The sequence below is a fragment of the Pyxicephalus adspersus genome, chromosome 3 (genome assembly GCF_032062135.1).
Source record: "Pyxicephalus adspersus chromosome 3, UCB_Pads_2.0, whole genome shotgun sequence".
NCBI classification, from domain to species: Eukaryota; Metazoa; Chordata; class Amphibia; order Anura; family Pyxicephalidae; genus Pyxicephalus; species Pyxicephalus adspersus.
In genome coordinates, this window is record NC_092860.1 from 118,784,117 (window position 1) to 118,809,217 (window position 25,101).

General features: G+C 36.7%; 1 protein-coding gene across 1 annotated transcript; it reads left to right on the forward strand.

Moving 5' to 3' along the window:
- Window positions 1-2,301: 2,301 nt before the first annotated feature.
- Window positions 2,302-24,335, forward strand: CYP4V2 (cytochrome P450 family 4 subfamily V member 2). The gene is made up of 11 exons (XM_072406153.1): window positions 2,302-2,584; window positions 10,821-10,933; window positions 13,378-13,463; window positions 13,899-14,089; window positions 16,374-16,443; window positions 17,672-17,798; window positions 18,310-18,483; window positions 19,059-19,161; window positions 19,682-19,816; window positions 21,287-21,466; window positions 23,664-24,335. Exons 1-11 carry the CDS (start codon window positions 2,386-2,388, stop codon window positions 23,846-23,848), a joined length of 1,563 nt encoding a protein of 520 aa, XP_072262254.1. The 5' UTR covers window positions 2,302-2,385; the 3' UTR covers window positions 23,849-24,335.
- Window positions 24,336-25,101: the final 766 nt, after the last annotated feature.

Sequence of the window (25,101 nt, forward strand, 5' to 3'; positions counted from 1 at the left end):
GTATTTGTCGACAGACTTTTTACAGATTTAAAAAAAATCTTGGAGATGTAGAAAATCAGATTATAAAGTGAACCTAAACTCAGAGTCTTCACTTTACATAAAAGGGTAGACAACCCTTTTATGTTAAGTAAACTTCTGTTAGTTTTTTTTAGTGCAAAAAGAAAAGAGTGCAGCACTGCCCCCTATTGAATGGGAGCGCAAAACCTCCCTGGATACCTACGTCACACATCCCAGGAGGCTCTTGGGCGCTCCTTCTGCACCTGTCCGAGCATCTCCGGCATGCGCAGAAGGAGTCCTTTTGTCAAAAGGGAGAAAAAATGCCAATCTAACTCATGCACAGTGAGATCAGCAAGTTTTTTTTCCATCTACATCACCTGATCCCACGCCCGGGTTGGGTGACGTAGAGACAAGAACCCAGAGGAAGAGGAGAAGATGGCAGCACCCAGAGCGCCGGCCCAAAGATGGATGCCGGGACAACGCGGGACCTGATGGAAGAGACTTCCGGAGGATTCCCAATAAATCCTAAACTATGATATCTCTCCAAGGTCTTTCATTTCATAAAATTCTCACAAACACCAAAAATTTTGCAACATAGGTTCTTAAAGCTGCTGGATGCCAGGTCTTCTTGAATAAAAAAACAGAGATTTTATCCCAGGGTGGTCTGATAAACAATCTAACTGAAGTCCTGAGACTAAATGAAGGGGAAGTGGATCTGTTCCAGAATCTGGAACACAGTGGAAAATCATTCCTCTGACTTTCCTCTCATCACAGTCCTATCTGTCACTGATTTCACCTTAATTCTATTTTTAATGTGCAGAGATCTTCAGTATCCAACATGTAAAGATCTCACTTAATTAAACTTGGTTTATAGATTCATTTGTCTACCTGTCCTTCATATTCATTTGATGTTGATCCTATTACAACATAAATTACTGTAAATTAAAACACTGAAAAGTCAATATTATTCAAGATTGTGCTGAAAATTTAAGCTTGGACTGCTCTTGAACATTTAGGATGTTTCAACCCTCCTATACACATATGATACACTATTGTCGCCATCATGACAACAAATGACAATTCTATTTAGCTATTCCTGGAGTACATGTATGTAGAAAGAAAGTGGCACCAAACAGACTGCATGGGAAGCACAGAAATAATACAAAAGATAAAAAAAGGATAAAAACAATATTGATGTGACAAGTGCTACACACAATAGTGACCCAGCAGATAAAGAATAGAGCTTGGAATGGTGCACGGAACATAAAAGATCCCTTGGCTTGGCTAGCTTTTGAATAGAATGGTGAACCATGGCATGGAAGGTGGGACAGGTAGTATATATATATAGTAAGTATAATATTTATTCTTTACAGAATAAATTCTTTACAGAGCCTTCCATAGCACTTTCTTAACGTTGTGGTCACATGATTTGAATGTATTTATGATACACAGCACATTTGGCATTGGGTTTAGGGCTCAATTATAATAAAACATGGTTTTTAGTGGCACTGTCCCTCACTTTAATACATGTTTAACTTGTATTGCAATTCGGTTTTAACACTTTAATCTAAAAACATGTAGTTAGTTTATTTGGCTTCCCCCCAGAATTGACCTTAGACTGTAATATTGACATATGACTATGGTAGAGACATTAGATTGTGAGCTCCTTTGAGAGACAACTAGTGACATGATTATAGATTTTGTACAGCACTGCGTATTATGTCATCCCTATATAAATACTGTATTAAAATAATAATAATAATAATAAAAACCCTTGGGTCTGCCTGGAGGTTTTAGACAAACTGTTAAAGTATTTACAGCATATTAGCAGATTATGGCAGGTTTACCCCTACACTATCGGGGTTACATTTGAACACCAGTCGCTCTTCTTTTAGGTCTTTGACTACCTTCATAGACCAGGCCAGGGAGACATAATGGCATGGAAGGGTACTTAGCCTGTACACTATGGTGCACCTGGGGTACTTATGGGGGGTAAGGTGAGGGGTTGGAGTGGCTTTCACATAACACAAACATTTCTTTAAAACAAAGCAGCCTGTCAGCTCATTTCATGAAGTAAAGTTTACTGTAAGCCTGAGCTTGCTAACTGTTGCTGCTGATGCACACAATCCCTCAGGGTTGCTGTTTCTCTAGGGGGCATTTTGCACTTCTGGAGCTAAGTCTGCCAAGTGTAGAGATAATTTCTGCAGGTATTTGGTGAAAGATATGAGCACAGGGTAAGGTTTGTATTGAATAATATCACAGCACACAGTCCCGCCTCTCTGGTGTTATATGACAACAAAGAGGAAGCTCTCTGACTGTTGTGTGTATGACTTAGAGGAAGCAGAGCTCTGATAAACACAGCACACAGCCCCTCTGGCCCGGGTCACCATGGAGCTGCTCAGGGCAGAGCTGCATTCTCTGCTATGGCTGACTGCAGCTGTGGTACTGCTGACATTTCTGCTCTTCTCCACCGTCCCCTTCCTGGCTGATTACATTCGTAAATGGAAAATCATGAGGCCAATCCCCGGACCTGGCCCCAATTTCCCCCTGGTGGGGGATGCCTTGGTGCTGAAGCCCAGTGGAGAAGGTATATTGTATATATATTAGGTATATTGTCTATATATAAGGTATATATATATATATATATATGAATGGATATATATATATATATATATATATATATATATATATATATATATATATATATATGGTATATTGTATATATAAAGGGTATATTGTCTATATATAAGGTATATTGTATATAGCAATGTGGGGAGGGATAGATTTGAATTACTTTACATATGGGTGTTACATTGTAAATATCAGATATTACCTGTAACATATCTTGTAAATCTTCTTTTATAATAAGGTGACCACTAGCTAGAAAGAGAACAGCATGGTTGTCACCCTGTGCTTGCACCCTCAGCTGCAGTCATACCCCTTATGGTCCAATGATATCTACACTGACCAAATACCAGCTCATACTTCTTGCATACTGTGCTTTTACTGTATTTTTATTCTATGGATGAATGGCAGAGTTGTCAGACTCATTCGGTCCTTGTGGCTATATTCAGACTGGTGGTGAGGTTGTGGTGTGATTACCACTAATGTCAGGGAAATGCTGCCTCGGGGGAGATGTTACGTTTAGGTTCTACCCATGGAAGCCCCATAAAGAATGAATAGGAGTGACAGTAATTTAAAACTAGCTACCGTAGTGACTAAGCAGCTGGTAAGGTGCCAGCCCCTGGGTGCCACGTGGGATCATTTTATTCAGCTGGAGGTTCGAACCCGCCCTTATTTCTCCATTGTAACCCTTGCCATCTTTACTGCTAATATTATTAATAAACATTATTTATATAGTGCCAATATATTACTCAGCGCTGTACAATAAATAGGGGTTGCAAATGACTGACAGATACAGACAGTGACACAGGAGGAGGAGAGGACCCTGCCCAGAAGAGCTTGCAATCTAGGAGGTGGGGGAAGTAGCATACATTAGGATGCAATTATTTCTGCACCCCCTTTACAAGCAAAATCTGCATAGCATTTATCATGTGACAAGGAATATGCATCGGCATGCCGCTTGTAGTCTCTAGTAAGCATCAAACTGCTTCTTTATTACTCTTTGGACCCAATGACTGGAAGCAGTTACATTGCATGCTGGTTTTTTTAAAGGTTCTATAATGGTCTGTCAGTGCAGAGGTTCTATTTGTTTTACTCTACAACATACAGCCGTGGCCTTGCTGGTGATGTGTGTCCATGACACCAAATGTATCCTTGAACAATTGTTAAAGCAGTGACTTGGGGTCACATGCACAGCGTACATGCTGGAGGTCCAAATACTATTCCCACATTCACAAAACAACTCAGTATGTTCTTCTGTATACTGTATAATTAGGTTATATATTTATTAGGTTAGGTCTGTTGTTTTTTATGGTGCAATGTAATTTACTTCGTTATAAGTGATTTAACATAAGACTACAACAAGATACAAGATATCAACAAGATATCTATAACTAGGGGGAAGGGGTACATGACAGGACCCCTTACAAAATCATAGGGTCCCTTCCCTTTACCATCCAGTATCCATTTAGATAGTCCCAAAACTTAGACCTGTACACATGTCTGATTATTGCTGCTGGTGATCAGGAGGTTTGTACACAGCGGCATTCTTTTCTATAGAGACGGGTGGTGGGAAGACAAAAGAACGGCACCCCCCACTATTGACCTTGTATAGATTAAGACCTGTGCTAAAATATTAGCTGAACCCAAAAACCAAAATACAGTTTTCACTTACTGTGCACCAATACTAGTTACCCTATATATTATAATTTAATAACTGATCCCCATGAACTCACATTTCTCTTATTTTACCCCGAGGATGGGTACACACGCTCAATTATTGTCAAAACATAGTTTCCAGCAACAAATGAGTTTCAGATGAACAAATGATTGCTGTACACACCGAGCTGTTCTATAGAGAAGGGAGAGGGAGAACGAGCAAGCTGCTTTCCTCCCTTTACCAATATTGTGTCGTTCATCATCAGTCATTCATGGTGGTCATCCTAATGGACAACATCGAGCGACTTCTGTACACATGTTTGATTCTCAAGGTGAGCCTAACTGTTCATAATGTGTGAGAATCATCTGACATGTGTACATAGCCTTAGAGACGTTTGCTCTCCTCTTACCACCGTCCCCTGATGGTCTGGTTGGGTCTGGTAGTGTCAGGTAAGGTAAGTTTACCTTACTCTTGGAGTTTGGGAAACGATGAACCTTTTTGACTTGTTAATTTTTTTAGTTTTAGATCTATGCAGAATGTGGAAATCTCTACATATAAACCTGTAGCAATTAAAACACTATTTTAAATTTCAAAGCTGAAGTAGAATAAATACTTGACCATTTAGAAGCTTTTACAATTCTTTACAGTTGTCAAACACAGCTGTGATTTACAACTTAGTATTCTTAAAGTTAACTAATCTTTACTATATGAAACGTTTTTAGGCATAGTTCTCCCCATCGCGTTTTTGGGGGGCGGGCCGCCCACCTGCTGTGATTTTTCCGCCCAGCACATTTTCAGCAGCTCTGAACAGACACCGGAGAGGCTGCTCTGCTCGTTCTGTTCTCCGCTGTTAAGAGATGATAGCTGATTAGAGCCGGGCCTAGTGAGAACAGCACAGCACAGATATGAGGAGATCTGGACACAGGCTGTCCCTCCCCCCTCTCATAACTGTGCCGAGTCTTTTGAAAAAAACAAAAACCTGGATCGCGTAAACAATGTCTGCGCCCAGTCGGCGTGTGTAATGACGTCATCAGAACAGTGTGTGTGTAAATGCTGCATGTCACATTCGTCAACCTTACAGTAAAAACCTGTGTAAAAACCTTCATATCCTCTAAGCTGTATGTCATAATAATTCCAAAATTTTAGGGTGCACAGGGAACACTTATAGTTAGCACCATTCACAATTTCAGCACCCCAGCTTTTACACATTTTACAATATGGGGATCAGAGTTGTAAAATCCTGTGAAAATACAACATTGGGGTTGCAGTAATAAAAGCAAGTGCACCTTGGAGTTCTTAAATAAAAATGCAAATTGGGGACCCCTGGGGCCTGCATTGGGGAAGGGCCCCTAAACCTATACTTATCTCGCACAAATCTATACCTATCATACTATGTTACCCTGTCTGCTTCTCTTCTTTCAACCCATATTTCCCTAGAATGGTGGGGTGTACAAAGCCAAAAATGTAGGTGCAGGGGGGTGGGGACACCTTTCGATAACCCCCACACTAAAATTTCATTACTATAGCAAATGCACTGCCCTGTTTTACATTACTGCCCACTTCTAACACTTGAACACCAATTTCTCAGGAATGGAGAAGGAAACTGAAAATGTTTGAGGAACATCTGTGGATAACACCCCCTAAAGTTTTATCACAATGGCATCATTAGAACATAAAAAACTCTGGCCATCAAAACGAATTTGGGGTTCAGGTACTGGTAGGGTAAGTCATGTGTAACAGGGCAGCGTGTTTTGATGGGCAGACTTTATGTATTGATGCCATGGAGATGAAAGTTTGGGGGGTGTTAGCCACAAGTGTCCCCCACGTGCACCTATGATTCTGTTTATCTGCACCTCTCTGTTTAGAGAAATTGGGGTTCAAGATAGGGAAGCGGACAGTTTGATGGGCAGAGGTTTTTATGTTCTAATGATGCCATGCTAATGAAATTTTAGCGGTTTTTACATCTGTTCCCCACTTGCACCTACATTTTCAGTATCCCCTATCCAGATAAATTGGGATTCAAAGAACAGAAGCAGAAAGGGCAGCATAGTATTACAATTATAGTTTGGTGACGGGTAGATAAAATATTTAGGGGGGCCACCCCAATGCTTTTTGCTATGTAAGTCGCCCCTGGGGTCCTTAATTTGCATTTTCAATTTTGGGCTCCTAGGTGCACTTTGTTATGAAACAGCAACCCACATTTTCAATTTCCACAGGTTCTTAAACTTGTGATCCCCATATTTTGAAATTCTTAAAATTAAAAAAAAAGAAAGGTTGGTTATGAGTAGCTTTGGGAGTCCTCTGTGTACCCTAAAAATTTTAGGTAATTACAACCAACAGTTTAGGAGATCTAAAGGATTCAACGCAATTTGTTGAGTTGTTACGCTGCAGAAAATGACAAGCAGACTTTACAAACACAGCGATCATACTGCGGGTGGATAAATTTCACAGGATGTTTTTGTCCTACCCTGTCTGTTGTTTGTCCTACCCCCATCTGCGATCACATGCATGATGCTCTTTGTGTTACCTAGGTATAGTGCTAGGAGGTGACATCTGAAGGTAGGCTGAATTCACATTAGCAGTAAGGTTGTATTTGCTGCGTTTACCCCTCACTTACCTCTCGCCTCTCTGCTTAAAAAACTGCTAGGCATGAAAAGCCCAGAAGCTTACCGCCTGTTACCAATCCCAGGTGCCCAGCACTTACCGCCTGTTACCAATCCCAGGTGCCCAGCAGTTGCCAAGAAATAGTCACTCAAGAGGGGCATTTTTTTACTGCTAATGTGAACTAAGCCTAATTTGTTAAGCCACATTGATCACAATATTACACTACTACAAGGTATTACACTATTAAAACATGGAACTCTAGGGAGTTGGATTAAAATACACAACACTGGACTGTTGGGGCATAATACAATAAAAATGGAAAAATTGTACATTCTAACAAGCCAGACATTAGAAAGCTGGAACAAAGTATAGGGGGTAGGTAGAACACTGAAACAATAATAAGGGTTACTGGATACCTATGGCATAATTAACTAGGAGCTCCAAATTTGCTGTGTCTAGCCTCGCCCACTTTTAACCACCCGGCTACAGTTTCCCCCCACCTGGCTGAAAAAGATTTCTGGCGAGAACACTGTTTAGAGAACATGGCCCTCTTCCTGAGTCATTGTTTGTATTTGTCACCTGCAACCCCTTTTTTAATGTACAGCACTACATAATATATTTGTGCTGTATACACAAAGATTTTTTTTATTAAAAATATTACTAATACATACAAGGTAATAAAATAAATTGTTGGTATAGACACTGCAGACACCTTAAAGCAGAACTAAAGTTAAAATAAAAAAGGACATTTACCTTTAATCACACAGATCCCTTGATGGCACTCGACCTTCCCTAAATCCGGTGTGATTATCCCTGGCAAACAGGTTTCTACAGCTGTTCTCCTGCCCGGAAGACAGCTGCTGAATCCTGCTGGATCACTAACCTAAGAATATTTACCATCCTTTTCTGTTTCCTATGGAGGAGAATATTGCAGGGTGCTACCATCCCCAAAGAATAAAGAACACACCTATTGTTACCTGAAATGATCACTAATGATTAATTCTAGGGACAGTGATCTGGTATCTGTACATAGCTCAAGTATTGTAACTGTAGGTACTGACCAATAAAGCACCAGCACCTGATACAATGCACTCACACATATGGCAAAATTAGTACTGTGAACTTTATAATAATTTAAAAAAAAAAGGGCAATATAAATGAAATATACTGGTGAATGCCCCTGAATAAATAACAACTCTAGTAAAATAAAATGAAAGTCCAAAAATTCCATACTCAAAAACTGGAAGAATTGGAAGAAAATACATTTGCGTAACATTCAATTTAATTGACATTTAACACATTGTAATATTTGGACAGTCAAACAGGGACAAGGGAAATCAGCCAAAGGGCATTGTGTACTTTGAATGCCACTTTGGAAGCTGGCTGTGATTATGAAATTGTAAAGTACCTTGGTCTTAAGAAGCTGCATTCCCTGATAACATTTCACCTAAGACTGCCAGTTTTGTTGCCTGGTGAAATCACAATAAATTACACATTCTATTAAGGTGGGCAATAAAAAGAAAACATAAACAAGAGAAAATATCACAACTGTAAATCAGCATAAGGCCACAAAATATTATCACAAACACACATACAGAGAAAGCAAAGAGCATTGGTAAAAAAAGATAAAAGTTCATTAGAGGTACAAAGGTTATCCAGACAAGGTAAACAGGCACAGCATTCATGTTATCCTGCAAAAAGTTACCATGTCCACAAGACTTGTGACAGTCGGAGATATCTGAACGAGAATGATAGAGGTTTAGACATACGGCCATCTTCAGCCATGTTATTATGCTACTATGAACTGTCTTGTTCTCTGTAATGCTAGACATAATTGCTACGTGATTTCAGTGGTATTTTCAATTGATATGATGGATCTGATTTATTAAAGCTCTCCAAGGCTGGAGAGGACACACTTTCATCAGTAAAGTTGGGTGATCCAGTAAACCTGTAATGGATCTGGTCCAGGATGCAAAACATTTGCTAACAAATGATTTTGGAAAAATCCATTCTAGGTTTGCTGGATCACCCAGCTTCAGCTGATGAAAGTGTATTCTCCTCAGTGTGGAGAGCTTTAATAAATCAGACCAAACGACTGATATAGAAATCAATTCTCTACAAAAACTACAGGTATGTAACCAATGTACTATCCCCTTGTTCAATGGTTGATCTACACCAAAAAATTTACCAAAAAGACATTTTTTGACCATCATTTTATCTAAGTATTGATCCTAAATGATCAATAAAATTGCACTATTTTGATTTCCTATCAATCTAATGTTTTTATTTAATCAATTGTCTACTGCAGACTCTTGCGACCTTTAAAATGTGGGGGAACCACATTTTAGGTCCTAGGGAACCCTTCTATATCTGCTATATCCACAGCTCATGGCAGTCTGTTTGGTGGTCAGTGAGAAAAACCCTACAGGTAGCCCAAAGATCATTGGTTAAAGCCTGACCTGAGAGGCACAGACTGCGCGTTGCTCAAGGAACCCCTAGAAACCTCTGAGGGAACCCGGGTTGAAAAACACAGTATATAAATATGGCATAGTGTATGGCTAGCATAGCCTTACTGATAGATGTCCTCATATAAAAGACTTAGAAATAATTAGTGAATAATAACAATAGGGATTTTGCATTAGGTTTAAAAATTGAACAAATGCAATCCCTACATAGCCACTTTCTTTCACATCTGTCAAATTGGGGAGGGAAAAGCTCTCATTCTTCATTTACTTGCAACAAAGTTGGAGCACTGTGTAGACTTGTAAAGGTAGAACATTAGGCAGTTAGAGCTCTTCATATCAGTTTAGCATCCTAATCTTGAGCATATATGTAAGTGTTATAGATAAAACACTCCTTTCTGGGAGCTGTTCAGATTTCTGAAATGTCTGAGTAGTTTTCTAGCATTGCAGCTTGCTTGTACAGTAACTGGAGGGCCAAAGGAACTGGAAAACATGATTATTTTAAAACACCTTTCAAATACATAAAAATATTTATTTGTGTTTGGCAGGCATTCCCATTCAGATCCATGGAAGCAGTTATACAGTTGATGATGTATAATTTAGTGTCTCACCTCCATCCAATGTACAACACAACCATATCGCCTGCTAAACTGTGAAACGCTAGGAAATCACTTGTTTAAGCACCCATCTGAAGAAGCCCATACTATCAGCATATTACTTATTATTACATATTACAGTATGTGTCAGATTAGAGCCAGGAACAAAAAATACATTTACTGGTAGCACAGAAGTTTTAAAACATTTTTTTCTGCTTATTGATTGTATAAACCATTCAGATAAACTTTGTGAAAATGGACCAGAACAGCCCTATTGTCTTTGCAAATTGCAGTTCAGTAGTTATAATGCAAAACCAAAGTGAAAGGATGTTGTACAACCTTTGCTAAATCCACCCCCATATCCCCTAACCCAAACTGAAAGATAGTGTATTGTGGTTGTAGTACATCCAGTTGCTGTCTCCTTTGTAAAAATTTGCTGAGCTGCACATGTGCATTGCTCAGCATTGGTTGTTAGGAAACCCAACACATCTTGGCTTACCTGCAAATGCATGAACTTCCATGCAAGCGACATTCAGGCCCAGCCAATTTAGATGTTCCAAGATCAGAGTGAGGAAAAGAAAAGGAAGAAGATGGCGGCCCCCGTGATGGAACAGGGATAAGTGAGCGGGTGAGTATACCTGGTTTTGGTACACTTTAAGTCATAGTCCCTATGCCATGCTGGCGGTTCTGTCTCTAATGACAAATTGCCAGCCACAGAATCTCCTAAATTCAGTTCACCTTTTCCTATGTTAATGTCTAATTACTCCTAAACAGCATCTGTTTTCGGCACAAACGTTAGGGCCAATACGTATGTTGTAAATATTGTATTGTAGTTTTTTTCTTAAAAATTCTATTGACATTTTTTTATATATTTTTAAGATTTTTTTCAGCAAATTGTTGAATATACTGAAGCACTCAGAGATCTCCCTTTGTTTAAACTATGGATCGGTCCTCTTCCTTTTTTAATAGTTTATCATGCAGAAACTGTAGAGGTGAGTAAAATAAGCTCCATATTTACTTACATTCTTGCTGTATATCTGGGGGAGGGCGATAAGCAATATAATCATAATAAAAGGGTGAGAACCGAGGAGATCTGACATGTTAAGGCGAGGCACCTGAATGAATGAATCATTTGCATCCCACTGACTTTTCTGTTGACTATTGCATTGGTTTCCAGTACACTAATAAAAACAATACTAATTGTATTCTTTGTATAAGCTGTGTTTTTAGCACTATAAGAAATTCAAGAGGTTTAAAGACTTATTTTTTGACAGTATGTGAAACTGCACACAGCACTGGGTACTAATAAGGCGATTATAATATGATTAGCTTCTATTCAAATACTGGATATGCCAGTTATCCAGAGGATGTTTATCTATAGAGATTATATTTTAAAAAAACAATATATATTGGCCGGTAAATGTTAGCACCGGCTGTTGGCCTTTTTGGCTGTGCAGTTGAAGTACTGATAGGATCATGGGAAGCAAATATAGTGAGTGTAAGTGAAACTCTCACAAAGTTCTGCATCTTTCTCTGTAGCCTCCTATGGAAGCAGAAATGATTTCTGATAATATTATTTATTTAAAAAAATAATTTCTCAGGTTTTTGTATTTCCTAGATTCTAGCTGGCAGTGTTTCCAGGAACTACCAGCTGGTTTGATTCCTCTAATACTGGAGCCATTAGAACCTCTCCTCTGCCCCTTAGCATTTCACCATTATGCCCCTTACTTCCATTATCCTGCTAAAGCACCCATTATTTGATGATGATGTTCACAATACCTTGTACACAACCATATTTGTTTTGTGTTGTAGGAAGCAACATCATCTAGCTTTTTGTGTTTGAAGTTTTTTTTTTAATTTCTCTAAATTCAAAACTGGTAATTGTTTTTCATGTATAATTACCTTTGGTTTAGATACATTTCATTTGATCTTCAAATTTAGTTTTACAGGTTTTGAGCACTGGTATTGGTACTTAGTTATTTTTTATTGTTATCCAGAGCTCTGTCACAGTTTTCAAATCACTTCCTTTTTGCAGTGATAGGGGTTTTATCAAGAAGTAAGGGAAAATCTGCAACAGGAAAGCAGACATCAAATAATAGCTTGGGGGATTTGTAGCCCAGCACTGCATAATAGAAAAACAAATACCATCATTGTCAAAAAACAAATTTACTTAGTTGCTTTATATATGATTTAAGCCACACACTTCTAGAACCAATACTAATGTGATACTACTACTGATACTCTAGGGTTGCAATTTAGAATGCAGAGCAAGCTGCTGCTGCTTTTGGTTATGGTTATATAGTGTAAACTGTAAAATTAACCAAGTACAGCAGAATAGTACATTTAAATGCATAATGAGAACATCAATCACGTAATGAACTAGTGCGCAGTACATACACAAATTTTGGAGCTAGTCTAATAACAATTGTGTTCTCACTTGAAGAAGCTCATTTGCCTTGGAATCATGAAGTAAGCCACAGTGTATGTTACTGCAAAGCCAAGTCAGTTGTGCAGTTAGAAAAAGTGCAAGCCATCAAGCTAATCAAATCCACATTGGTGAATTGACAGTGTGTTTTGTCTGTTATGTGCACATACAAAAACCCAGACTGTACTAAGATTGCTATCTTCACACTGTGTCTCTGTTAAATTGCAAACCTTGGTACTGGCAGAGCTTTGCGTTCTCATCCTTCTGCAAAAATCAACTAACACATTAATGATATCTGTAAGTCTTGCTTCAGATACGGTGAGACTGTGGGCCTGATTTGTTAAATCTCTCCAAGGTTTGAGAGGATACACTTTCATCAGTGAAGCTGGGTGGTCTAGTAAAACTGAAATGGATCTGTTCCAGGATTGAAAACTTTGCAAACAAATAGAAAAATTACTTTTATGAATTCCATTCCAGGTTTGCTGGATCACCCAGCTTCACTAATAAAAGTTTACCCTCTCCAGCTTTGGAGAGCTTTCATAAATCAGGTCCTATCAGTCAGAGGCAGCAGTGCCTTTATCTGAGCCTGCAGATATACATGATGAGGCTGTGGGCACAGAAGTGCCTAGGCCCACCCACATCCTAGGAAGTGCACTGCTATTTTCAGGAGGAATTCAAGACAATGGGTAGATTTTTCAGAGTACAGCCTAGGTAGAGTACAGCCATTTCTAGATGGGCCCTATAAGACTGCAAATCTTCACATTTTGAGTTTGGTTCAGCTTTATGATGTGTCCCAGGAAACATTAGGAAGGAACTGAGTTTCAATCTATTTGGTGTTGGCAATAATGTATCTACTTTCTTATTATGCTTAGTGGGAACAAATTTAAAAAAATAATAATATTAATTTTGATTTTGCACTGCTTACTATAAAAAGTCATGAATACCAAGTACTGAAGATAAAGAAGAAGCTGTCAAATATTTTATTTCTTATCTGTATTTTCTGCCTTTTAGCCTATACTTAGCTCATCCAAACATATGGACAAGTCCTTTGCCTACAAATTTCTTCATCCTTGGCTTGGTTTAGGACTCTTAACGAGGTAAATATATACTTTTTTAATGCACAAATCACTTTTAGCACTCAATGTTTTTTTTTAAATAGTTTTAGAATACATGAGTTTTCTGTGTTTGGTTTTTGTTGTTGAATCATTTCTTCTTCTTATTTCAGCATTTATTGCCACTAGATATAGAAATGGGGGAAAATTTCCCCAATCTGAGACAAAACAACAAAAAAGTTGACCTGGCCTGAACCTAAAGCTAAAATTTTCATAATTATTCAGCTTAGTCTCTAATTAGTTTACATAAAACTTTTTTCCTAACATTAGATTTTAACATGACCCCACTACTGACACCTAGTGGTTACTTTTCAAACTGCATATTCACAGTTTTTATTAACTACTTTTAAAGTATTCTCAAATGATTTATGTACTGCCACTTTTTGGAAAAATAATAACATTGCAGTAATACTTTTTCAGCACTGGGGAAAAGTGGAGAATAAGAAGAAAGATGATAACTCCCACTTTCCATTTTGCTATCCTTGCCGAATTTTTAGAAGTTATGAATGAGCAGTCAAAAGTTTTGGTGGATAAGCTTAGTACTCGTGTTGGCAAAGGATCATTTAACTGCTTCATGGATGTAACCCTTTGTGCTTTGGATATAATATGTGGTAAGTTTTGATATAGTTGTTGTGGTTATTAAGAATGGTAAGGGCTAATTTGTACAACAATTAGCCCATTCATCATAGTAACGTGTTGGGCACCCACTTCCTCTAACCTGCACAAACAAATTGACAGCTATACCAGAAGTGAATACATTTTTTAGATATTTCGTTTTTTGTTTTAGTTACTGCCGTTTAATTACATCTGTTATCTAAAATGGATGCAGATGAGCACGGGGTTTACTAGTTTTGGATCTTTATCTCTGTACTACAAATCACTATTTAAAGGTATATTATAGGCTAAATATAACACTTTGAGACACAATGTAAAATGTCTAGATATTTAGCATCATGTATATTATTTGTATTCCATACATTAGTGCCTCTCCTCAGTCTATTTACAGGGCTCTTCACATTTCTCAGTCTATGGACTTGATGATTCTTGATAACAGTTCCAGCCTGTTAAAACATCTATGGAGCAAAGTCACCCGCTGTAGCTTCACAAGAATACAAAACCCTCTAATTTCTTGTGACATCTAGAACCCTTCACTTTAGTAGAAAGTATTAAACACTGGGGGGTAATGGCCACTAAAACCTTCACCGATTAGAGAAAATCATGACATCATTTCTGCTTTTTGCAGCATGTCACTGAGCCTTGTTATGTTAGACTGCAAGAGTCTGACTTATATTTTAGTATGACTTTCAGACTATAGAAAAGCTGTATTTTTATATATAAGGTGGCCACCAAAAGCTTTACATATTGTATTGCTTTTTAGAAGCATTTGTGTTAGTTTTGTCCTTATCTGTCTGATCTATTAAGAGTAAAGGTGCGTACACACTTCCAATTTTTATCGTTCAAAACGAACGACGAACGATCGATTGGGCAAAAAATCGTTCGTAAAAAAGTAACCAACGACGCCGACGAACGAGGAAAGTCGTTGGAAACGAACGACCGGACCGGCGGATCGGATTGGACGACGATCGTTGAACATCGTTCGTGTGTACGGTCGTTCGTTGATCGTCCATGGGCTGAGCATGCGTAATGAACGAACGTTCGTTCACTTTCCTGTCGTGCACATAGTTCCTCTATCGCTCAAAGGATCGTATCTATTGTGTGTACAATATCTACGAACGATCTTGTCGTTATCTCTATGTGCAGGATCGGTGCTATACGATCGTTCGTAGATATCGTGCAGAATCGTTCGTCGTTCGTTTTCCAACGATATTAATTGGAAGTGTGTACGTAGCTTAATTCTATCAGTGAATTGAGTTGTAGAGGTAAGTAAGTCCAGTGTGCATGTAAATAGGACGCTGAGTCCCTGTAAACCATTGTAACATTTATATTAAACGCTCCAAATGAAAAAAATGTGCTCTATTATTTTTAAAATAGTTTTTTAATTTTTATAGGAAAAGAAGAATCCTTCATGATACATTACAGTACAATGCGTATAGTGCATTTCTCCCTTGCCCTATAAGTTCAAACTTTATGTCTGCTGTGTGTTACATTTTGTACAGCTGCAAATTGGACCAACCAGGGGCATTTATTAACAGATTTTGACTCTGTAGGGATATTATTTGAGACTGTAGGGATATTTTTTAAGAACTTTTAAGGGATAATTAAATATTAGAACGCACAACATCTAAAACTCTTTTAAAGAATTCTTTTACACTTCCTGATGACTGAAGGATAACTGGGGTGATAACGGGCCTTCAGATTTCTACAAACAACTGGGCAGATAATCATGTGGTTGATAGGCAATCAACCAGTGTATTGGGAAAAAGATCACTGTGACAAGCACTTGATTAAATGACTGCAGTGTGCCAACACTTGTGTTACTGTTTGTGGCCAGCCCAATAATCATGTACAGCAACAGGGGTCCCCTTTGATCTTCACAATCTCATTGATGTAGACTCTTGGAATAGTATAAAGTTTGACCCTTCCAGGCTTTTATCAAGCAAGGTGAAATCAGACGCACAGAATGGAACTCAAACTCAAAATATTAAGCCCTTTTTAAGTAGAGATAAAACAAGGATGCCATAGTGAATTTGTTAATTTGCTCGAAACAGATATTTTTTCTAATTGCCCAGCCTGCATGGGCTTTTTGCAATGTTTATATTCTGCATTGCTGATGATGCTTCACAATTTGTGAAAGTCTGTTTAGCCTGGCTTATAGTAACAACACAGCCAACATGATCATAATGTCAATCTCTCAGCAGCATTGCACCGGCTTTATATTCTGATATCTGATTTTTTTATAAAAGGTAACTGATTTTAATCTAATTTGTTTTTTAGAGACAGCCATGGGAACAAAAATTCAGGCACAGAACAACAGTGACTCTGACTACATCAAGGCTATCTATGAGTATGTTTTAAAGATAAAGCTAGTGTTTTAAATGGAATGTATAATATTGGTGGTAAAAGCAGATAGTGGAGAGCTAAGATAATTATCTAAAGTATAGGTAAATGTAAGAGATATAGAAACAGAAATTAGCAATACAAGTAGGAATGCCATTTTGTTAGTCACCACCATTTTAGAGAGTGTCCAAAGAGGGAAATAGCATAATTAAAATAACGTCGATCAGTCGATCTTCATAATATTTTTTCAGAATACAAAGTAGCACAACTTAACAGTATCTGGGTTTGCATGTGAAAACATCAAACTTTGTGAATAGAAAGTAGTCCACAGTTCACTTACATTGGATGTCCTATATCAACATGTTTTTACTAAGAGTTGTTTTCTAACAACCTTCATTTATCAAAGCATTTCTAAGAGTTGTTTGTGTTGCCTTACATATAAAACGATGGTTAGACAAGCCATGTTTGACAATTGGATGAATGGTTTTCCAAAGAAGATATATTAATAGAGCAAGTTTATCATTATATTTTGACATTATATAGTCTGCAGCTCAGAGAGGGAGCCTGGAGCTGTTTAAAGCCAAATCAAACTTTTAGTGTAAATAATCTAAATATATTCTGGGAGCATTCAAACAAAAGGTTTTCCAAGTATAGCCATTTGTGTTTCTTTGAAAAAGCATGTCCCTGGGTGCTGCTGAGTGGAACAATTACTTTCTGTGGGAAAGCTGAGATTTCTAAACATAAATGTAACATACTGCTGGCTGTGTCAGAGCCACAGCTATCCAGTCAGCAGAAAGCATGTTATTATCATTATTATTATTATTAATAATAATAATAATAATAATAATAATAATAATAAACAGGATTCATAAAGCGCCAACATATTACGCAGCGCTGTACAATAAATGTTCTTTTCTGATTGCAGAGCTATTGGTCTGACAAAGCAAAGGATATATCAGAACTGTGCAGACTGGCGACTGCTTCCTTTTTATTTCTAATAAATTAGCCAGTCTTTATTTTTTCAAAGTTCTAACTTTAAAGCTAAATACTTGGAGAAGAAGAAGAACCCTTATAACTGGGGCTCATTGCCTTCAGTGAACTAAAAAAAAAAGTTGCAGAATTACTGTATTTAAAATAAAAAAAAAGGAAACAGAATTCCCATGTGAAACATAAGGGGATATGTATAGTAATTTTTCACAAACACATTCAGCTCATTGAATTTTTATTTTCAATAGAATGAGCGATTTAATACATCGTCGGCAGAAGATGCCCTGGTTGTGGCCAGATTTTGTGTATTCACGCCTGCAAGCTGGAAAGAGGCATGCAAAAAATCTGAAAATCCTCCACTCATTTACTGACAAAGTAGGTGAATCACATTTGTGTTTGTGCATTCAGTTGTATGTTACAAAGATTCATATGTATGGTAATATATAAGCATTATGTGAAAAGGCTGCTGATACATTCACACCTATGTGGACATAGCCACATTTGTATAGTAACTTAGGTATTTGACATTTTCTATAGGTCTGCTGCATGTCCTATTGCCACATTTAGTATCTTTCTTGTATTGGATCGTATGGTAGAAAGTCAGCTTTATGTTTGAAGAATCCCCATTAAATACATTAATTTCTTTAAATACAAAAATCCTATTAGAGCTTTTTTACATGAAAACATGTTATGAGAATGTAGAGCAGCTCTTTTTAAAGGTGTAAGGTTTATTTGGAGCACACCGTTCCCCTGGGTGACGTGTTTATTGTCTTCCATGTACTTCATTTACACGTTATTTACAGGTACGGTATTTATATGTGATCATTTTTTAGTTGAACTATCTGTTGTATGTTGTTCACAATGGTTTGTATTTGCTCATCTGCAGACAATTTTAGAAAGAGCACAAGAGTTGAAAAATGCTGAGGCGTGTCCCGATGACAGTACGAAACTTAAAAAGAGAAGTGCCTTTTTGGATATGCTTCTCAAAGTGACAGATGATGCTGGTAATTCTTTGAGCCACAGAGATATTCGTGAAGAAGTTGACACGTTCATGTTTGAGGTACTTTAGCTGCTGGTTGTCTTTCTTGCTGGCCTGTAGAATGGCTTTTTTTAGTAAGTTTCATTTTAACCTTAGTTCCCTCCCCCTTTTTGGACATCAACTTTCACCATTTAGTATTATCTAACAGAATTTAATATATATTTATTAAACTATATTTTAGTTGAAAAACATTTGTATATATGCATAGGCAAAATTCACATTTCATGAGGTAACACCTATTTCTTTTAGAAATTATGGAGCTTGATATGCCTCCTGCCTATCTCAATACACTAAATATAAGCAACATGTACTCCCTATGAAACAATTTTTTCCATTACAGATTTAAAGAAACTTATATTTTTTTAATTAAATAATTGAATGGGGAATAGGATGTTTTAGCCACTGACTGCAAATTACAAAATCTCAGTTAAAACAAAATGCAGCATACCGAAAGATTTTTTTTTAAATAACATTTCCCTATCCCAGACAATAAATTCCTTATCTTACAAAGTATTGCATGTGCTTTATATACTAAATGTGATAATATTTCAGTTATAATATACAATGATTTAACAGATTGCATGTTTAACCTGTAGGGTCATGATACAACTGCTGCTGCTCTAAACTGGTCCTTATTTTTATTGGGATCCCACCCAGAAATCCAGGCAAAGGTGCATAAAGAACTGGATGAGACTTTTGGTAAGAGGCAATGATGTCAGCACTGCGGCACGGCTTATAACAGCTGGAACATAATATTCTCACTGAAGGTTTAAACACGAACACTACTGTATCAAATATATAAAACGCTTTTCTTACAAAATCTGTAATTTTTAGATAAACATTTTCATTTTTTAAAATGACCTTTGCTTAGGCATTTTCTCATATTGCAGTAAATTCAGTTTATTTAAATTATTTTGAATTAGTTTGTTTATTCATGAATTGTGTTCAATGGCCATCATACACAGAATACTAATACAGACAAATAAACAAGTGTATCAGTTAAGGATTCACATACCTAAAACTGACAAAGAAAATTGTGAAGTGAATGGTTTTATTAAAAATATCTAAAATGTTAATTCAGCTTTAAAATTAAACCAAGTTACAACCTAAATATAGTTATTACTCATTTCTAAAAATACCAGTTTAGCAAGTGAAATATGAATCTTGATAACAGGTTTAAAACTATGAATTCTTCTGACTTGTTTTTATAAATCCTTAGGTCAGTCTGACCGGTCAGCAACAATGGATGATCTAAAGAAGCTGCGCTATCTTGAAGCAGTTATTAAAGAAGCACTCAGGCTTTACCCTTCAGTTCCATTCTTTGCCAGGACCACCACTGAAGATTGTTACATTAGTAAGACTTCTAAGCATTTTGGGAATACTAATAATCTTTATGTGCTGTTTACATTACATTTTTTTTGGGCACTTGGTCAGTGCTTTTTTTTGGACTGTCCAAATTCATCCTCATTTTCAAGAAGTTTAGTAATTAAACATTAAGAGAAAAAAAGAAATATGAACAAAGACCAAATTGAGCTTGCAGAAACCTGCCAGCATGTAGAGAAGCTGTGTAACCAAATATATTTTTTTACAGAAGCAGAAACAGACTTATATTGTATGTGTCCAAATTGACTGGCATAGATAGATCTGCAGTCACTACCAAAAAAATTGTAATACATTTGTCTTTCTGTGGTCATTCGGAAATATTGCTCACACATGAATATTATGTGATTAGCAAAGTTTGGTCATGCACATAAATGAGCTGCAATGTTATGTGCTCTGGTGCCTGTGAATGTGTATGTACAACCAAGAAAAAATGTGTCATTTTTGACATCTTACTGTATGCAGTTTTCTTAAGCAAATATTTTTTTTATTTCAACTTTTTTCACCTGAGGATCCACAAACCACACCTCCTGCTGAAGGTTAGCAACACTAAAAAGCTCTCAATTAGCAGCAGTGTTGTCAGGTTCCTTGAAAGCTTGTTGGGGTTACTATTTGATGTACCTGATAAGCAGTGTAACTTCCAAATGAAAGAGCTCACAAGGCAGGCTGACAATCCTACTGCTAATTGAGAGGCAGTAGGCAGATAGCAACAGGAGGGGCTTTTAATGGCAAACTCTCCAGGTATGAAACTTTGCAACAAATTAATCTAAATAAAAAATATTTGTGTAATAACTGTATGCAGTGGGGCATGACGCCAAACACACTGAAAATTTGGGTTTAAATACAGTTTGTACACAGTTTGTAGACATGTAAGTATACCTTCTGTTCCAGATATTAACCTCCCAACCGTTAAGCCCGTACTTTTTCGTATTAAAAAAAGTTGAAATTATCGATAACCCCGTACTTTTCTCACACCCCACTTACCTGGTTCCGCTGTGCTCATCCAGCGTGGTGTCCGTGTTCCAGCGTCATCCTCCAGCGTCGATCTCCCTCTCCAGCGTCGTGTGCCGTCTCCTATACCAGTGGGACCGGTAAGATGCCGGCCGGCTTCTTACCTGGTCCCGCTGATCGTCCCGCGTCGTTCTCCTTCCAGCGCCGGGTGCTCTCTGAAACAAGAAGCCGGCCGGCGGAGGAAAAAAAAAGCCAGCCGGCTTCTTGTGCGTGCGTGCGCGTGTTGTTGCCAAAAACAAGCAGTCAACTGTCATGCATGGCAAGTAGAAAAAACATGGTTGCTAAGGTTAAAAAAAAAAGAAGAATATCCTTTCATTAAAATGGGTTGTAATGGAAAGATAAAGGGGAAAACTTGATTTGTGTCATTTTAACTACATTTATATTGTGCATGAGAACTTCACCTAATTACCTTTCTGTGTGTTCATTGCTACAGGAGGGTTTTTTATACCCAAAGATATAAATGTAGTGGTTGTGCCCTTCGCTTTGCATCGAGACCCAGAGTATTTCCCCGAGCCAGAAGAATTTATACCAGATCGATTTCTTCCAGAAAATGCAAGCGGACGTAATCCTTATGCATACATACCTTTCTCTGCTGGGCTAAGGAACTGCATAGGTAAGCATATATGTGAAAGACATCTGGATAATTATACAGCTATCTATCATTCCATATTTATTGAATAAATAGAACAGCCTATCCTGATCAATGTTTAATAAAAATCAATCAAGATTCTTGTTTTTAATTTTTTCTTTAAATTAAATAAAGTTTCTAATCTGTTAAAGAGCATTGTACATAGTGTATGCCTACCTTTACATTGGAGATTAACCATGAATCCATAGTATGATGCTTATTATGGGTTATGAATTTTTGAAGCAACCTGAGGGTGTCATATAGTATGGAAACAATAGGCAAAGATTAAAGTATCTCTCCAGACACATTGAGATTGAGATTTGCATTGTAGTAACACTTGGTAAAATCATGTTTCACCATGCCTTCCACATTGCATGTTAACACACAATATATAGTGTAGTGTCAGCATTTCCAATGGTTCCCAAGGCACCCATGGAGGGCAAACAATGCAATTGGAATGATTTACAAATATGTGTTGAGCCCTTAGTGAAAAGTATACTACAGGTCTATTATAATCAATGCTTTAATGCATGCATAGTACATTAAAAATGAAAGGACTGCCTAACCATGGCACACGATAACGTGAAATAGCACACATTATTGCAGATGCAATAACATACTCCAAATTATGGGGATTCCAAAAGAGTACAATTTTCACACAGTCCTTTCACACTGTGTTTAATGATGCATCCAATCATGTGCCAAGAAAATTCATTAAACATAAGAAATTGCAATAGTTATATTAATATAATATTACTTATCTGGGAACATTGAAGTGCAGTTTTTACTCCTTTAATAAGGTCAACTCCATTTCTTCCAGATACTTGCTGTGCAGTTTATTTGTTAACTCTTGCATTGATTTGCTTACTTTACTTTTAATAATGGCTTTTTCACTCAAAGACTTAATATCTTGATAAATATAGAAGTATTGAAAGTACAATTGGAACTATATGACATTTTAAGAAATATAGTATAGGTTGTTATACACTAATTGGTAGTTGAGACCTAGAAGAAAATTAATAAAATATAGCATTGCTGAAGATGTAGACTTTACTGCATATTAAGTACCTGACTTAAAGCGAGTACGCATCTCACAGCTCACCAACCCACTAATTAGTAAAGTAAGAATGAAGATGAGCTTTTTAAATAAATAATTGGCAAACTTTATCTTGGTAGGTTTCCTTTACACACTCATGTAACTTTCAAAATAACTTGACTGTTACTAAACCGCCCTAATTCTTCAGAAATTTTTTTAATAAACATGCACTGTATGCTCAGTGACACCCATTGAGCATTGTTTAGATATAAGATTTAGATATTTATTATTATTATTATTATTATTATTATTATTACTATTATTAATAATAATAATAATAATAATAATAATATACAGGACTTATATAGCGCCAACATATTACGCAGCACTGTACAAATAAATAGGGGTTACAAATGACAGACGAATACAGACAGTGACACAGGAGGGGAGGACCCTGCCCCGAAAGCTTACAATCTAGAAGATATTTAGGGGTTCAATGGACAGGCTGTATCAGACATAATTCTTTTCAATACAGTGGCCGCGTATTTGTACCCTTATTCTGTGCACACTTCTGTCCCAAATAAAATATAGGATTTTTTTCCAGTAAGGTATTTTTAAAATATTAGAATATTCTGACTATATGAGCACATGTGATGTGGGTTTACACAATGTAATGGTTTACTAAATGAGTAAAATAATGTAAAGTAATAGTAATAAATATTGTTTATATATAAATAAGTTAACAGTTTGTTAAAATAAACTTTGCTTCATTATACCAACTAAGATTAGTAACCATTTTCATTTTATACCAACAGTCTCAATTCCTTTAGTAAATTAATTTCTATATGATTTTGTATTTGGAGGTTGGTAGAGGTGATGTTGTTTGTTTAGGACTTGTACATGTTACTATCAATATAAGTGTAAATAGAGACTCATCCAATAAGAAAATAAATAATAGATTGAGAATGAAACATACAACAGAGTCATGGGTAGTAACTAGGGCAGTTCTTGGATCTTCCATGTCATAGAAACCTATGTGAAAATATGTGGCCGCCAAGAATTTAGAAGTAGCCAGACATTAGCATTACATTTCTGTACACATGTATGTGGTTGAGTAACATAGTTTTGTCTCTTTTTTAACTTTAGGCCAACGATTTGCTTTAATGGAAGAAAAGGTTGTCTTGTCTTCTATTCTGAGAAATTTTTCTGTAAAAGCAAGCCAAAAGAAGGAGGACCTTTGTTTGGTGGGAGAACTTATTCTGCGTCCACAGGATGGCATGTGGGTTGAGCTGGAACACAGAACACCCAATTTTGTTGGCCACACCTTGTGAATCAACCCCCTACATGAACCTTATTCTTACTGTGGCTTTATTGTTAATAATTGTAAATAGCTGTCTGCCTAAATACACAAATTTAAAAGATTTATATAAGAATGCATATGAACAGTACCAGGTACTAGAGAATTCATTATTGGTAAAATATAGACAGAAAAAACCAATTTTATGATGCCTTACCAAGTCCCATGTCCCATGGGCAATAATGAATGTACCTCAATGTAGCACTTATATATTCATACTCAATGACTTGTACATACCAATAGGAGAAAGAACAGACATTGGATAATAAAGACCCATAGCATTTTTTCAGAATGTTGTTTAGGTGTACTTAATTAAAAGAGACACTTAATGCAAATATTTTGTAAAACAGTGATAATATAAAAATTACAGAAACCATCAGTACTGCATTGCTTTTTAAAGTGCCTTAAAAAATAAATAGAATTGTGATTTTGCACTATAATAAAGTTTAGCAGTTCCTGCCTTTATTTTGTACTTTTTTATAACAACATTTATTCATTAGGTGGCAACCAAATGCCAGTTTTACACAAAACCTGGTAACTAGAGATTTAAATAAGCCTGTCATATTAGAAATGTCATAATAAATAATTTGTGTCAATAATTCATTTCACAAAAGTAATATTTCTAAAATTCTTCATTTGTCAAAATGAATTAGCCCTTCTTCTTCTCTCCCTCATCAGCACTAGTAAGCAATTTCACCATTCCTCCTTTACCTGAAATGGCTTTATTTATAAGGGCTGTAAGTTTAATGTTTAGTTTATAACCATAACAAGGTGCATAGGATGTTCAGGATAGAATAAAAACAAGGACTGACATAGACATACATGTATGTATGTAGGGGTAGGTCTAAAATTCAAGACACTTTCATTGTGGCAGTTTAGAAAATAACATTTGTATCAAATTAATTATAGATAATGCCACAGCTTTCATCTGGTTAACAATTAAAAAAGCCTGTAGCATGCTTAAAGTAAACAGTTTTTTTAAAAAATTCTGCTTCATTGCATTTGTGGTTGCAATGAATAGCTATTAAAGTATAATAGTAAGGAGTTTAAAAAAAGAAACATAATATTCCAGTGCAACACATTCAACAAATAACATCTACAACTTTGTGCTTAGGTACCAGAGAAGCTAGACAAAAACCAAAAGTCCAAGTCCAATGATCATTTCAACATTTTTGACCTTGCTGTGGGAATCCCCCACCATACAATATGTATACAATCAGCTACCAG